This window comes from Notothenia coriiceps, unplaced genomic scaffold (genome assembly GCF_000735185.1).
Source record: "Notothenia coriiceps isolate Sejong01 unplaced genomic scaffold, NC01 NC01_scaffold00026613, whole genome shotgun sequence".
NCBI classification, from domain to species: domain Eukaryota; kingdom Metazoa; phylum Chordata; class Actinopteri; order Perciformes; family Nototheniidae; genus Notothenia; species Notothenia coriiceps.
Genome location: NW_011359314.1, coordinates 106177 through 120373, shown reverse-complemented (window position 1 = coordinate 120373; position 14197 = coordinate 106177). Strand labels below are relative to the sequence as shown.

General features: G+C 39.8%; 1 protein-coding gene across 1 annotated transcript in view; it reads left to right on the top strand.

The window, feature by feature from the left end:
• arap2 (ArfGAP with RhoGAP domain, ankyrin repeat and PH domain 2) overlaps positions 1-14197 on the top strand; it is a 110645-nt gene that overhangs the window by 73255 nt on the left and 23193 nt on the right. Inside the window, exons 15-16 of the mRNA XM_010784885.1 lie at positions 2083-2208; positions 11759-11903. Coding sequence (XP_010783187.1) covers positions 2083-2208; positions 11759-11903 — 271 coding nt within the window. The remainder of the gene's footprint in view (positions 1-2082; positions 2209-11758; positions 11904-14197) is intronic.

The window sequence follows — 14197 nt, the reverse complement described above, 5'->3', positions numbered from 1 at the left end:
AGTTATTATGCTCCAAATATCTGGAACAAACTCCCGGAAACCAACTCTGACTACTTTTAAATCCAGACTGAAGACTTTTCTTTTTGCTGCTGCTTTTAATTGAACTATTCACATCTTAAACTGCACTGTAACTTTTATTATCTTTGCTTTTTAATGCCATTTTCTTAATGTCTTTCATTTTTGTAAAGCGCTTTGAATTGCCTTGTGTTGAAATGTGCTATATAAATAAACTTGCCTTGCCTTACATAATTCAGGAATTTGACTGTTATGACATTATCTTTAAGTGATATTAGGCTGTAAAAAACCTTCAATGCTATGCTGTACTTTATTTTACTGCAATTCAAAGACTATTAATGTGCATTTTCACACGTTTAATTAGTTTGACACAATCCACATATAGAACTTATACAGATGGCTTTCTGACCAGGCATCAGCTAAATGGTGGAAATGTTGCTTCAATTAAAAATAGTTTCAATTAAAGTAATTTTATCTTCCTTGATGAGAGAGCTGGAGGTAGGGAAGATACAATCTGCAAGATATTGCCAAGGCACGGCCAGAAAATTCAACCTCAGAAATGAAGCTAATTGAATTTGACAACGATAAGGTTGAATGTGGGGAGTGTTAAAGCTAGCGAGAAAAGGATGAAGAGGGAGTTGAGAAGAAAACGAGGCAGGAAGGCATCTAATTTAATTGGATAAAGAATAAAAGAAGATGGAGCATAAAACTATTTTTCTAAAGATACAGTACATGAAGGCTTAAGAACATCTTACCTTTGCATTTAGATGACCAAGTGACAGGTCATGACTGAATAAACAGTATAATCATGTTTTATGCACTTTTATTTCAGGAAAATGGATAAAAGTTCTGCTTTTCTGACAGGAAATACTCACCAGTGTGTTGCTTAAGGACACTTCAACAAGGCTGCCATCTTAAAGCCATCGTTTATTTTAGTATTGTAAGATCTTTATTCGCGATTTTACATAAATAAGAGTGGGATTTAAAGATGCAATCACCTGTGGGATGAGCAGAATCTTGATGAAAACGTGAACATATTCCAATACATTTGTATGTTTTCTACGTAACATTAAGCTGTAACAACGTACATGTACCGTCTATGGGACTAATAAAGGTATTCTGATTAAAAAAACAAAACAATGTTGCTATCCTGACAGCTAATAGCAACATGCTACGTTCTGTTGATGCAGCAATAAAGGCATACATGCTCTATCCCTAGGAAGTTTTTCCTTGTACGATGTGAGGGTCTAAGGTCAGAGGGTGTCGTTTTTCTCATACTGATATTCTGCACAAACTGTGCTGTTGTATTTACTGTATAGTGTCCTTACTGTAAGGTAATTATTATATGTACAGCACTTTGGCTCGACCAAAAATCGTTTTAAAAATGTGCTGTATAAATAAAACTTGATTGATTCCCGCAAAGTGCCATGCTTCATTGCTAGATTTCCTACCATAGCTTAATATTCCCAGTGGAGTTTGATAATTCTATGATATGAAAACAATATTGTGTTTCCCTAGTGAATGATTCTGAGGAATGACATGTTACAAATGAGTTTTTCAATGTGAGATGTGTTTATATATCAATATTAGAAGGAAGCTCATATTAACATTCTAAGCGTCCTACCAACCAGACCTAATATAGCCTCCCTGTTTTTGTGTTTTTATAGATGTATTCCCCTTTACTTGAGTCTTTTATCATAATAAATGAATAACAACAACCCTGGTTTCAACTTTGTGATGATGAATTTTTCAAATCACCCAATGGGTTTTTTGAAAAACGAATTTAAATTCAGAGGTTTGAAGATTTCCTTGAACCATTAAGCACCACTTAACCCTTCTCTGGAATTGTCAAATTATATACGGTTTTATTGGAGGCTATTCTATGATTTTGGGGGTCAAGTACGGCCAGAATTATATTTAAAACTCATACTGGAGTATTACAGCTGCAGGTGAAGGAGAAATGTACAAAAATGTGATTTAAAGCATCAGAATGTTGCACCGCCACCATTCAACAAATGAGGGAAACCATTCCCTTTCTCATCTACTATGTTTTGCCCTTCATTGTAGATTTCCCCGTCCTTGAGCAGTGGTCCGAGAGCGCCTCCCTTTCCGAAGCTTCCCTCTTCATGGATGGCTTCCTCTACATCTCCACCGGCGCTTCCAAGACGACGTTGGACCGACGTGGAAGAGATGGTGAGCGATTTGAAAAAAAAAAAAGTGCAACTGTTTATTTTCAAACCTCCGGCATGGCCAATCAATCCATCAATCCATTTGTAAGCAGTTTAAACTGCGTGTTTGTCAGAGGTCTACTCCAGTTAAGCGCTGAGCAATCAATCAGTGTCAGTCTGTCAGCTGTCAAACTGCCAATCGTTTAATCCGAACACTAAACAGTCCAGTCAAAACGATCAATGGATGTGTCTTTCACATTCGTTCCGCATCCGTCCTCTGGGAATACTTGTCGGACGGAAAGATGTTCTTAGACGACCCTGCAGTGAACACTCTACGGAAGTTCAAGGTAAATTAGGGTCAGGTTGAAAAATGTGGATGAAAATGAATAAAATAATTAAGTCTGTTCGAACCCACCTGAGAGAGAATAGCTCTCAAACTTCTCAATCTCTTCATTTTGTCTTCCAAGGCAGTTTAAAACTTTTAATCAGGCTCCATTTCACACCCAAACTCCTCAGCTGCTGCTGCTGCACCTCCTGCTCCGCTATGGTCCCACTTCTCCAACAGCTGGAGCGTTGCTAGGGCCCATGGGTAATTAGGAGAGGGAGCAGGCTTTGGATGCTCCCCTTGGGGATGGAGGTTATTGGGAAGGTGGAGGATGGGGGGGGGGAATGGAGGACAAATGTAGCGAATGAAGGTTTCCGGGTGGGGGTGGCAGATTGCAGCTAGCTGCCAGTGGATGAGCGTAATCGCCTACGTCCTGGGCAAGACATCCATCTCCATTTTCTATCCACCCCCACATGCTCCACTCTCATTGGTGGATGTACATGTTACTAATGAACAGGGCTGAGGTCTGGGAAATTGCCCCTTAGAGGAGATGGGGGGGAAATTCCTTCGAATATCTATTGAAATTCTCCTTATTTGGAGAGATGGAATTCATTTACATTACATTTGTTGAAGGATAATTCCAATGTACTGCAATTTGGCTCTTGATGTCATAGTTGTAGGACATTAATTCTGTTGGTTATGACAATATTGTACTCATAAATGCTGAGATCTAGGAATATGGTTGCCTCGCTCCAGTGATGTCTTATTGGCCAAATGATAAAACTGGTTACGAATAAGACTGTTTTAAACTGTCTACCCATTTAAATTGGCTTACCTTTTGAAAAGAGACACTCTTACACAAGTGAGTCCTCTATTTCTAAAGATTTCTGAACCAAAATGACAGTTGGGCAATTTATAATGATCAAATATACATTTGAAAGCAGATACAGACACGCTGGCCTTCAACTGACTACCCAAACACTTTTTTACCAGAATACATTTGCTAAATCTTAGAAAGACTTTGATATACATGTTGTATTATCGAATTCTGCAATTTAAAGTTGCAATAATAAAACAGTCGCTTAGGGGTTGCAAGCTCTAACCCCATTACTGACACGTATACATTTACTGTTATTTTACCTTTATTTTGTCTCCAAGATGTGGACATGTCAGGTTATTTTTCTAAATGCACCACCAGCTAAATACTAACTTCTTGTTTTCTGAAGGCTGTTGCTGCCTTATGTAGTGTTCACCTTTGGATGTCAGATCAGGACACAGACTTGCTTTGGTTTTGTAGAACTATAATGAATGCCTCAGGCGTCAGATACACACAGTTATTTTCTTTATTTTTTATCCTTCTGCCTCGACGCAAAATTCACTTGTGTGGTTATGTGTGGTCTGAAAATGAAAATAAATACTCTTTGCAAACGTGGTCAAACCAGCAATACAAGTCCAAGTCTGTATTGAGGGAATGTAGTATTTAGCAGTGGGTACAATAACATATACAGTAAAGTGAAATGATCTCATACAGCAATTTGCATGTATCTTAATTATTATTGAAGGATCTTTAGCCGTAGCTGATGTTAGCGTGGGTAAAAACAAACAGGCATTGAGGAAGGGACATCCTAAACATCCTAGCTTAACCACATAATGATCAACGTATCAGTTTTACGAACACAACAGGTAGCTTTACTTTGTTAAAGTCCTTTCATAGTGTAGCGCCAGACTAAGTAGTGTGTCGGCTGCATGGCAGGAGTTGCTATGGTGATAAATTGGCTTGTTAACTAGCCCCCTGCCAGAGCCTTTTGTACATTCTGTTCTGTGCTGAACGGCGGACAATAGAATCGTCATCAGGGCTTTTTTTGTGTGCGGAAAACAGCTTCCTGTGTCTGGAAATAACTTTGATGATAACAGTTAGAGCTAACTAAAACACAGTGGCGTTGCGAGCTGAAAAACCCAAACAACAAGCAAAAATAAGCCACCAAGGTTCTATGTAGCGTTGAGAGGGGGTGCAGAGTTGCGTAATTATTATCTTCATTATTACACTACAAGTTGTTATTGTATCTATATTTGATAACAAGCATTAGTCTTTTCCATGTTATGTTTAAAATATTAATTTTGTATAAAAATGAAAATAACATTGGTTGGACAGAGTGTGTTTTGCTGTTTGCCGACAACATGACAAGCCGCTGGAGATGGAATAACGCTACAGGTCGCCATTTTGTCCTGGTCCATTTTAGCCACTGTTATGCATTTTGTACCACTTACAGACACAGTGTATCCAAAGTGGTCTCCCTCCAGATAAGTGCTGGTAATATCTCATCCGATAAACACCCCGTTATGTCATCTATTATGAAAAGCCGTACGAAGTTTGGCTTTTGTGCTTTAATGGCGCTTTAAGTGCTGAAAGATTCAGAGCGGTTGGGTTTAAAACTCAATGCGTTCAAACTTCTTCAGTCACGAAGAAGCCTTGTCAGGACTTTGTGGGCACGGAGCGATGAGGTATTTTTGAATCTACTCCAAGATGCCTTTCGCTCCCAGGCTAATGGTTAGCCGGTCTATAGATACACCCCTGTTCTTAATAATTCATAGGTGGTGCTCAGGGCTTAATAAAAGCACTCTGCCACAGCACCTTAAACTTTTTGTCTGGAGACAACTCCAAGTGAGTTTCATGCCTCCAGTAATAGGAGCTAAATCGAGAGAACGACATTTATTAATTTGGCATACAATTTGGTAATGGCCTTGACTGAGGTGGCATGGGGGATCATTGTGCCAGTCCACCATAATGAAATAAAACACTGAGATGCCTCTGGGAATATAGATTAGTATTAGAGAAACAGTGTTGTGTTATTTGTGCCGGAATCAAGGTTGAACTGGTTTATTCTCCAGCGTGGCACCACTTTAATAGCTGTTTGCTGTTCGCTTGAGCTCCGCTCCATATTAGGTTTACGCAGTTGATTGTAGCGTAAATGAAGTCTCCCCCTTAACGGGTACGAAAGTGACTCATGCTACTTTCACATTAAAGAGTGTGTGTGTGTGTGTGTGTGTGTGTGTGTGTGTGTGTGTGTGTGTGTGTGTGTGTGTGTGTGTGTGTGTGTGTGTGTGTTGTGTGTGTGTGTGTGTTGTGGGTGTGCGTGGCTGTGTGTGTGGGTGTGTGTGTGTGTGTATGTGCGCTCGTGAGAGCCTTGGGAGGAAAAAAAGAGCCAGTCGGCAGTTACTGTCTGAAATGGTGAGTGGCAGCGGGGAAATGGCAGTCCTGATTTCTGATTAGTTTGGTCTTCTCCTCATCAGCTGCGCTCTGTTTTTTGCCTGCAACAGTAACTCACAACTGCCAGAGAGGGAACAGCGAGGGGGTGGTGTGGAGAGGAGAGAATTAAGTAGCAGCATGTTAACAGTTTTATTAAGGACACAAATCTGAGCCCATATGAACATTCAATTACTTGCATCTACAAAGCCGGAGTCCAGTTTTGGATAGGGAACCAAATATTAATTTAGCTAAAAATGTGCTGTTAAAGGATATTTAATTCTCAGAATTTTAAAGCAGTCACATTTATGTTATTTTGTTTTAGATTTTATGAGGAGCTCACAAAGCCTGTTTAAACAATTTGTCTTAATCCAATATGCTTTTGGAGTGCTCTTCTTAATGGGCCTCTGCTTGCCTAAATGAGCTAGTAATGCTGTTGCTCAGGCCAGAAATACATGGCAGATAGTGTTTTATTTTATTTTATCTAATGCCATATCTGTCCATTCCTCCCTGTAATGAAGTGGGCTGTAATCCTGGCACAGACATATCATTCAGATCCCTTCAGTTTCTCAATTTCCATTTTCCCCTGACAAGCTGTCAAGCAGATGTCTTCATCGCAGATATTTTAGTCTGATGACGAGATAGGCAGAAGATTGGCGGTAGGGGGATAGGTGGGAGAGCGAGCGAGCTAGGGAGGGAAGAGGGTGATTCTGCGGAAAGGGAGCTTTTTCGATGCATACTGAAAACAGGTATCTGTGCAATGTCAATAAAAAAGTTTACGGACACATTGGGTAAGTTTGTAGAAGTAAAGTTAATAATACACCTGGGAACACAATCAGACTCAAAACTTTTGAGTAAATATGTTATTCTGTAACTTGGGCCATTCAGTCAATGAACAATAAGACAGTTTAATTGCCACATTGATGACTTGATTAGTCTAATCAACCTGCTCATCTCGCATACGTGGAGCATTTAGCACATTTTTACAAATTGCCTTTGTCAGAGATGAGGGAAAAAAAGCAGAAAAAGGAGAAGAAGGTTCCACACTTCCACGGGAAAATGCAATGCAGGGAGCACTCTTGGCGTAGAAGCTAATTGGCCCAATTTAGCTGGTGGAGGCATATACCACGGTTGGCTTCCGCTAGCGTTGTCTCTGGCGGCTGGTTGCGGACTCCCGCGGAGAGCGGCTGGGCCGCGGGGCCATAGCTGTGTGTGTGGAACAGCTGGCAATGGACGCAGCTGCTTGATTGTAAATCAAGCACTATTGTTCCCCACATTGCACGGATGCTTGTGTAGAAGCTAGTGGTGTCCCACCCGCTAAGGAAATGCTGCACCACAAACAAAGAAGGATGCGTGCGCTTCGGTGATGTGCAGGTCTTTGATAAAGCCAGTTTCCTGTAGGAATATCCTGAAGGCATTCAAAGGCATTCAATGCTCTGTTAAGAAGTTACTTGTGCCACACATTCCAACAAAGCTGAATAATAGTTGCATTCAACTTAAAAGTAAAAAGTGAAACTCATTGCAGATATTCCACATTTACAAAGAAGTCGTGATGAAACTGACAGCGACCCCAGTGGTACAGGTTCTATCTTGTTCCTCCTTCCTGCCTGCATGGAGATATTCTTTAACCTTCAGGCCTCCATTGGAAATGTCTAAATCCTGTCAGCATAGCCTCTTCTGTATTCTACCAAATCCTTCATATGAAATCACAATCCGAACACACAAGAGATAACTGTATCTGAAATTACATTTGTCAAACATTTGTAGTCTCCCAACACCTTGTGGCCTCCCTTTAATCCCTCTCTTTTCACTGCCTTGTGTGTCCTCGGCCTTATGTGAGCATCTGTTCTTGTGGGTGTGCTGGCCATTATTAGGATAACTATTCAAAAAACTAGTTGTTGGAGTAGTGAGCTCATTCACGTGTCCACGTTTTCTGGACCCAGGGTCCCGTAGCAATTTGCTTTTCGGATTCACAATGGGATTTCTCTCCTTAGAGTTGAGGGAAAATTAAGAAAAGAAATGTGTGCAGATTTTGTCCGACTTAGTTCAAGGAGACATGATACGGATGCCACATGTGCCAACATTAAATTAGATCTATTAATATTTCTGATTCTTAGGACAATCGAGAAAAAGCCATGTCTTCTGTAAGCGCTTGTCACTGGATGTCTTCTGCTTGTAAGTAGTTGACTGAATATATTTATATTATTTATATTCGTCATTTAAGAAAGAAGTAAAGTCATTGAGTAATTCACAGGAAATGCAAAATATGAATACATTTAAATTAGGGCCGGGACTCGATTAAAAAAATTAATCTAATTAATTACAGGCTTTGTAATTAATTAATCGCAATTAATCGCATTTTTTATCACATCAATATTTGACCTGAGAACAGTGAGAAGCAATTTGTTTCACATGGATTTTAATATCCCATTGAATAATGACTGAATACATAAGCTTAAGCAACAAAACATTGTTTATTTTTTTCAAGGAGGTTCTTAACCAAGACCAACAGAAAAGTGCAATTTTTGCCATAAAGTGTAGCAATAGCATATTTAGGAATATAGTACATTTCAGAGATTCAGGTAGCCTATAGGTAGGTAGACCTTCTGTAAACTATAACACTTTGTTTTTTAAGTATAACACAATACTTTCAAGTACATTCAGAACATTGGAAACCCTGACTATTAGAAAACATCTCTCTGTTGCTTCAGAGGCCATAACAGACTTTGTTGATTTACCAACAGTTGATTTCAAAAATCTAATCAATTTCAGTCCAACTCTCTCAATAACCTTGGCCAAAACAATAAACAGTTCAACATAAAGTGCCAGTTGCACCAACAACGTAATAAATAGTTCAACATAAAGTGTACTGTACCATATAAAATAAAAAAGTGCCAGTGATTGACCTCAGTCCCTCCTATTCTTCCAATATCCTGATGAAAAATAAAATCTCTCTGTTGCATAGGCCACTGTTTGATCAACGCGAATTGGGTGTGGGTCCTTGTACTCCGAGTCGGGCTAGCTTCCATCGGCTAGCTTCCACGCTAGCTGCTATAGGTTTTGCATTGAGGTGATACTTGAGGCTTGATGTGCTGCGGTGATACGCAAATTCCTTTTTGCATAATTTGCAAACAACCGTGCTCTTATCGACGCTTCCATCCGTCCGTTTTTTAAAACAAAATGTCCCATCCACGGGGCCAACCAAAGCGGTCTCATCAGCTTGTTCGTTCATGTTTGACTATTGTTCACTGTGGTTTGTTGTTGTTTGAAGTCATGAACGTTAGTTGGTGCTCCAGTATAATCGGTACCCCTGAAACTCATCCAGTGAGAAACGTTCCGCGGTGCAAAAATAAGTGCGATTAAAATGCGTTAATTTTTGTGTAATTAATTAATCTTAATTAACGCGTTAAAGTCCCGGCCCTAATTTAAATGTTACCTTATGACCCAGGTTTCGAAACTACTGGTCTTGGGCAGAATCCCCTTTGTAAAGAAAAACCAAACTGTTTAATAAACCATCATATTGCAAATATTGGATTCTGACTCAATGGTGCTAGACTTAAAGGTCGGGCAATACGTACATTTCTAATTGCAAAGCAATATATATCAAACAAGTGTCAACACATTTAACTCAACACCACAAATGGGACATGCTAGACGAAAAGTCAGGGGTTAAAAAGGGGTTTTTCCTCTGGAGAACATGAACGTCAGAACAAATGGGCAATATGCCCACAAAAAGCTGTTTATTGTCCTTTACTACCCCTACATAATCTTGTGACCCTTCATATTTATTTTGTGGGTCCAGGTTAGGGCTCACTTACCCCTGGTTTGTACCTACCAGTAAATTAACCAATGCATAATCTCTACAGCCACAGGACCATTTTCAAACAACACTTCTAGAAAATCAATGTCATTACAGTCATCTAAAAGCCTATGAAAGCAATTGACTTCAGTTAGGAAATAGAGTCTGCCTCTTAAGAACACGATTGTGTGAGGGTTTCAGATTTTACAAATAAAATGACTCAGTAATCACCCCATTAGCAGAGGTACAGAGGGAACGATGGCAAGAATTACAGACAATTATTGTACGAAATGTTCTGGAGTAGCACACGTAGGAAAATGATGGACGTGGCATTTTCTACGAAACCTATGCAAACCAGGGACACATTTGCGAACAGAAGTGAAGCAATTCACATTATTTTCCATCACCAAGAAAAACCGTGGGTTCTGTCAGATAGATTGGGTTGATAATAATGTTAAATACCAGACTCTTTTTCTTTCTCTATCATCACGCTCAGACACACACATGCAAAACTGTTACACTCACAGGTGATTTCAGATAAAGACAATTCTTCAGCTGGTGGAATAATTGTTCTTCGACACGAAGTAAGGTCAGAACAACAGTATTTCTCTAAATGCCACAGTAAGCAACAAAATATTAGTTATTCAGTCAGTTTTAAAGCTGTTTGTGTCCAGATTGTTTATCCGAGACGGAACAAGACAGAGATAGTCAGAAAGAACCATACAGAGAGACAGTGCAGGGGTGAATAGAGCAAAACTGACATTCTCCTTTCCTATGCTTATCACATCCTTTTTTTTTTATTGGAACTATATCTGTTCCTTCAGAAACATCACACACATTTGGCAGAGAAATACACAATTAACATATTCATGAGATGAATACAGTTGAAACTTTGGAGTTGCAAGCGACAGGGGGTACAAGTGTGGTGTGTGTGTGTATGGGTGTGTGTGTTGTTTGCGGAACACAAAAGCAGATGGCACGTTGACTTTGAAAATCCAAAATTAGGTATGTTTTCATGAACTTCATGCTCATTGGCTATGTAAATTGCACAGTCAGACAGTCATGAAAGACAATGCTGTGTGTTTCCCAGCCTTTTCCACTGGGATCATGTCTGCTGATTGAAATCTGCTCGATATTTAGAGTGTCTTAACTCACGTACAGTATACAGCTTGACTAAGTTGTCCTCTAATTGAAAGCATATGGAAGAGACATAACTGAGTCTCCTCTCTTCAACAATGATATGTTTGTATTCTTCTCTCCATGTCCATACATCTTTTGTTGATTTGAAATGAAGGCCACAGTCTGCCAGTTATGTTTTGACTTATTTTCGAACTACTATTTAGAGCTGCTTGGTTTGGTTTTGGGATATTTGTGTTTTAGAGTTAATCTCACTCTTTAGAAGGAAAAAAAGTGGAGGCCTTTGACAGTGTGACATCACAATACATTCATCCATGTGTGAAAGCCGAATGCATAGTGTCTTATCTCTAAACGTTGAAACAGTTTTGCAGTAGTGCCGTTCTGTCTTATTAAGAGTCATTAGCTGTGTTTAATAGGGTGCTTATTGTTCACCAACCAATCATTTGCATTGCAGGCTATAATTAATATCTTTTTCTGACTACAAACAATAGGCAATTTGCAAAATGTATCAGCATGCAAATGGATGGCTCTACATTAGTAATCCAACAGAACGCATCATCAATATGCATCATATCAGTGATCCAATATTACATACAGTATCTGTTCCAACTATCTCTGATTTCTATGTAATCTGGCACCTTTTATTTTGAAGTCCAAACAGTGTTGACGATATATGAAGTCCATTGAAGAAACGTATTGCCCAGAATTTTAATGGAGAAAGCTCCGTTGTCCTTCTTGCAGAACTATGCAAACATAACCTACTGTACATATACCAGGATGCATTGCACGTGAACTATTTACATCTAGCAAACATATAGTGATGCTAAAAGGATTTGTACTCCACACCGGCAGAAGCTAAGATAGCAACAACCCTTTCCTATTTCCCACATTGACAGCGTATCACCACCTTATTTCTTACTTTTTGACCTTTCAAAAGCCCATCTTAGATTATCTCTGGAAGGTCTCCAGCATACCTCTAAGTGAGCAGTTAAATGTTCAAGCAATAATGCCCAAGCTCTCTTACATGTATCTGAAAGTTTTTCTCATTACATGTTTGTGTGTATTTTTAGACATGGCGCGTCGTTGGTGTACATTGGAAGGCGGTTTCTTGAGTTACTACGAGAGCGAGCGAAACCCGTCGGCCATCGGCAGGGTGGACGTGTCGGAGGTGGTGAGCCTGGCTATCAGCAACACAGAGACGATGACTGGAGCCGGGTAAGAACACACACTATGTACATACAGTACCACTGCTGTCGAATAAAAACGTTGTACCTCTAAAATCTTCTGGAAACCTTTAAGCAAGATAAATTGTTCTATTTTCATACACATATTTGTTTGTTTAAATGATTCAATGGTTGGATTTAGACTTATTGTAACATAACATGTAATATTGATCTAAATCCTGTGCATTAATTGGTGATTTACATAACATTCAAAGATTACATAAGTCCACACACAAACACATACCAGTACAGTCAAATCCATTTTATTTGCCACTATATCATAATTTAATAATTCATTGTTCTACCTGCTTTAAGCACACACGCCACCCATACAAAAATACATTTTGAAATGATTTATTTTCTTTTATTTGCTTGTATTACATTTGCTGCACTTGTATTTGATATATTAACATAAACACCAAGCCATGTAAACACATACTGCCGCATACACACTTCCTCTCCCTCGTCATATACCTCATTAGCATAATCTTACATTTGAGCATTATTCAATTTAACAGAACCTATCAAGGCTTTATGACGGCTATATTTCCTGTTTACTTTGGCGGGGATGCGGGCGAACGGCGGCGCTTTAACTGCCCTCCCTCCGTTCACTTTGTACCGTTACACCTCCCCCATCGCTTCTCTCTTATGATTCAGTTAGAAAAGTTGCTCTGACAACCAACTTTTCTTTTATTTCATCTGGAAACACACTGAGAAAAAACAGATGTCTCCATCCTCTCTTCTCACATTGTCCCCGCTCCCATTGGGTCACGCTGTGTGTGTGTGTGTGTGTGTGTGTGTGTGTGTGTGTGTGTGTGTGTGTGTGTGTGTGTGTGTGTGTGTGTGTGTGTGTGTGTGTGTGTGTGTGTGTGTGTGCGTGCGTGCGTGCGTGCGTGCGTGCGTCTGATTTAAAGCACAAGCCAGGCCCTTAATGACGGCAGCAGATGCTATGAAAAGAAAACAATGCTTTTATTTGTATTAATGTTATTTACACAGCTATTAGAAACACATCTGGCCAGCTAAAACTATGACCTTTAATAAGCTGGTCTTATCATCACCGCCATAATAGGTTACTATAATAATGCTGTGTGCTTTAAAGTAGGGGGAGCCTCCGGGCCGTACACGGACTGCGAGACCATTTGGTACGGCCCTCGAGGTAATTTATAAACACACGCAAAAAAGAAAAAAATTAAAGAAATCTAGAACGCAAAATAATTTAACAAGCGAGTGCCTGTTTTTCCTGGCCAAGGTCAGGGTCCTTGAACACAACACGAGCCTAACGTGTCGTCACGTGGTATATGTCTCGTCTGAAAGCAGGGTTGCGTTCCAATAGTCCATTTAGCTTAGGAACCTTCCTAACCAAGTGAAATGACCCGGAAGTACGTCAGTGGCAGCCATGATAAGTGCCGTTCCAATTCTCCAAATGAAAGGAAAGGAGGTTTCAAACTTCCTTTATAACCTCCTTTAGCTTAGGAACAACTGGACCTCCCTAACCGAAAGGAGAGGAGAAAATGCTGCCCNGTGTAAATATGACGTCACGTTCTCGTTGTAACTCTCGTTGTAATCGGAGCGGCTCGGAAACACATCTACAGCAGTAACATGATGCAACATACACATTAATTCAGCAGCAATATTAATAGAGAAACATCAGACTTAATAGTAAAACACTGAAAGGAAACATTTTATTGCACCAGGAGCTACCTTGGGACTTTTACTGCGACAACGTTGACTTGCCTGTGAATAAAAAATAAACCATAGTGTTGGTGATCTACAGTGTTGTCATTCTTCTTTGAACACCAGCAAGACTGCTAACACCCTATTTCAACAATCACACTCCCTGTAATTAATAGTTAGTTTAGCTTCTCATCATCATTTGCTGTGGCCAACTGATGTTAACGATCGTAACTGAAAGGCTGCCTGCCAAAAGTAAACATTCAGCAACGTGACTTGCAAACTCTCGCGAGAGTTTTACACAAGACGGATCCTTTCTAGCCTTAACCCGTCTGACAGGGTGTAGTGCTGACGGAGAGCACCAGAACGCCGCTCCGGCACTTCAGATAAGGAGCCATACACATGCCACAGTTTTTGCGTGGCTGTGTCTTTACTCTTTAGTTGTGAGCCCAGTGGTGTACTGCTCATCTGTCACACTGATCATACAGTCAATAACTTTGTTGTTATTAGCATCTGGTTAGCTAGCTATGCTAACGAATATAAGAAGCTTTTTCTACAACCAGTGAGGTAAAGGCACATCTTTATATGATCATTATAGTTATAACAAAATAAGAG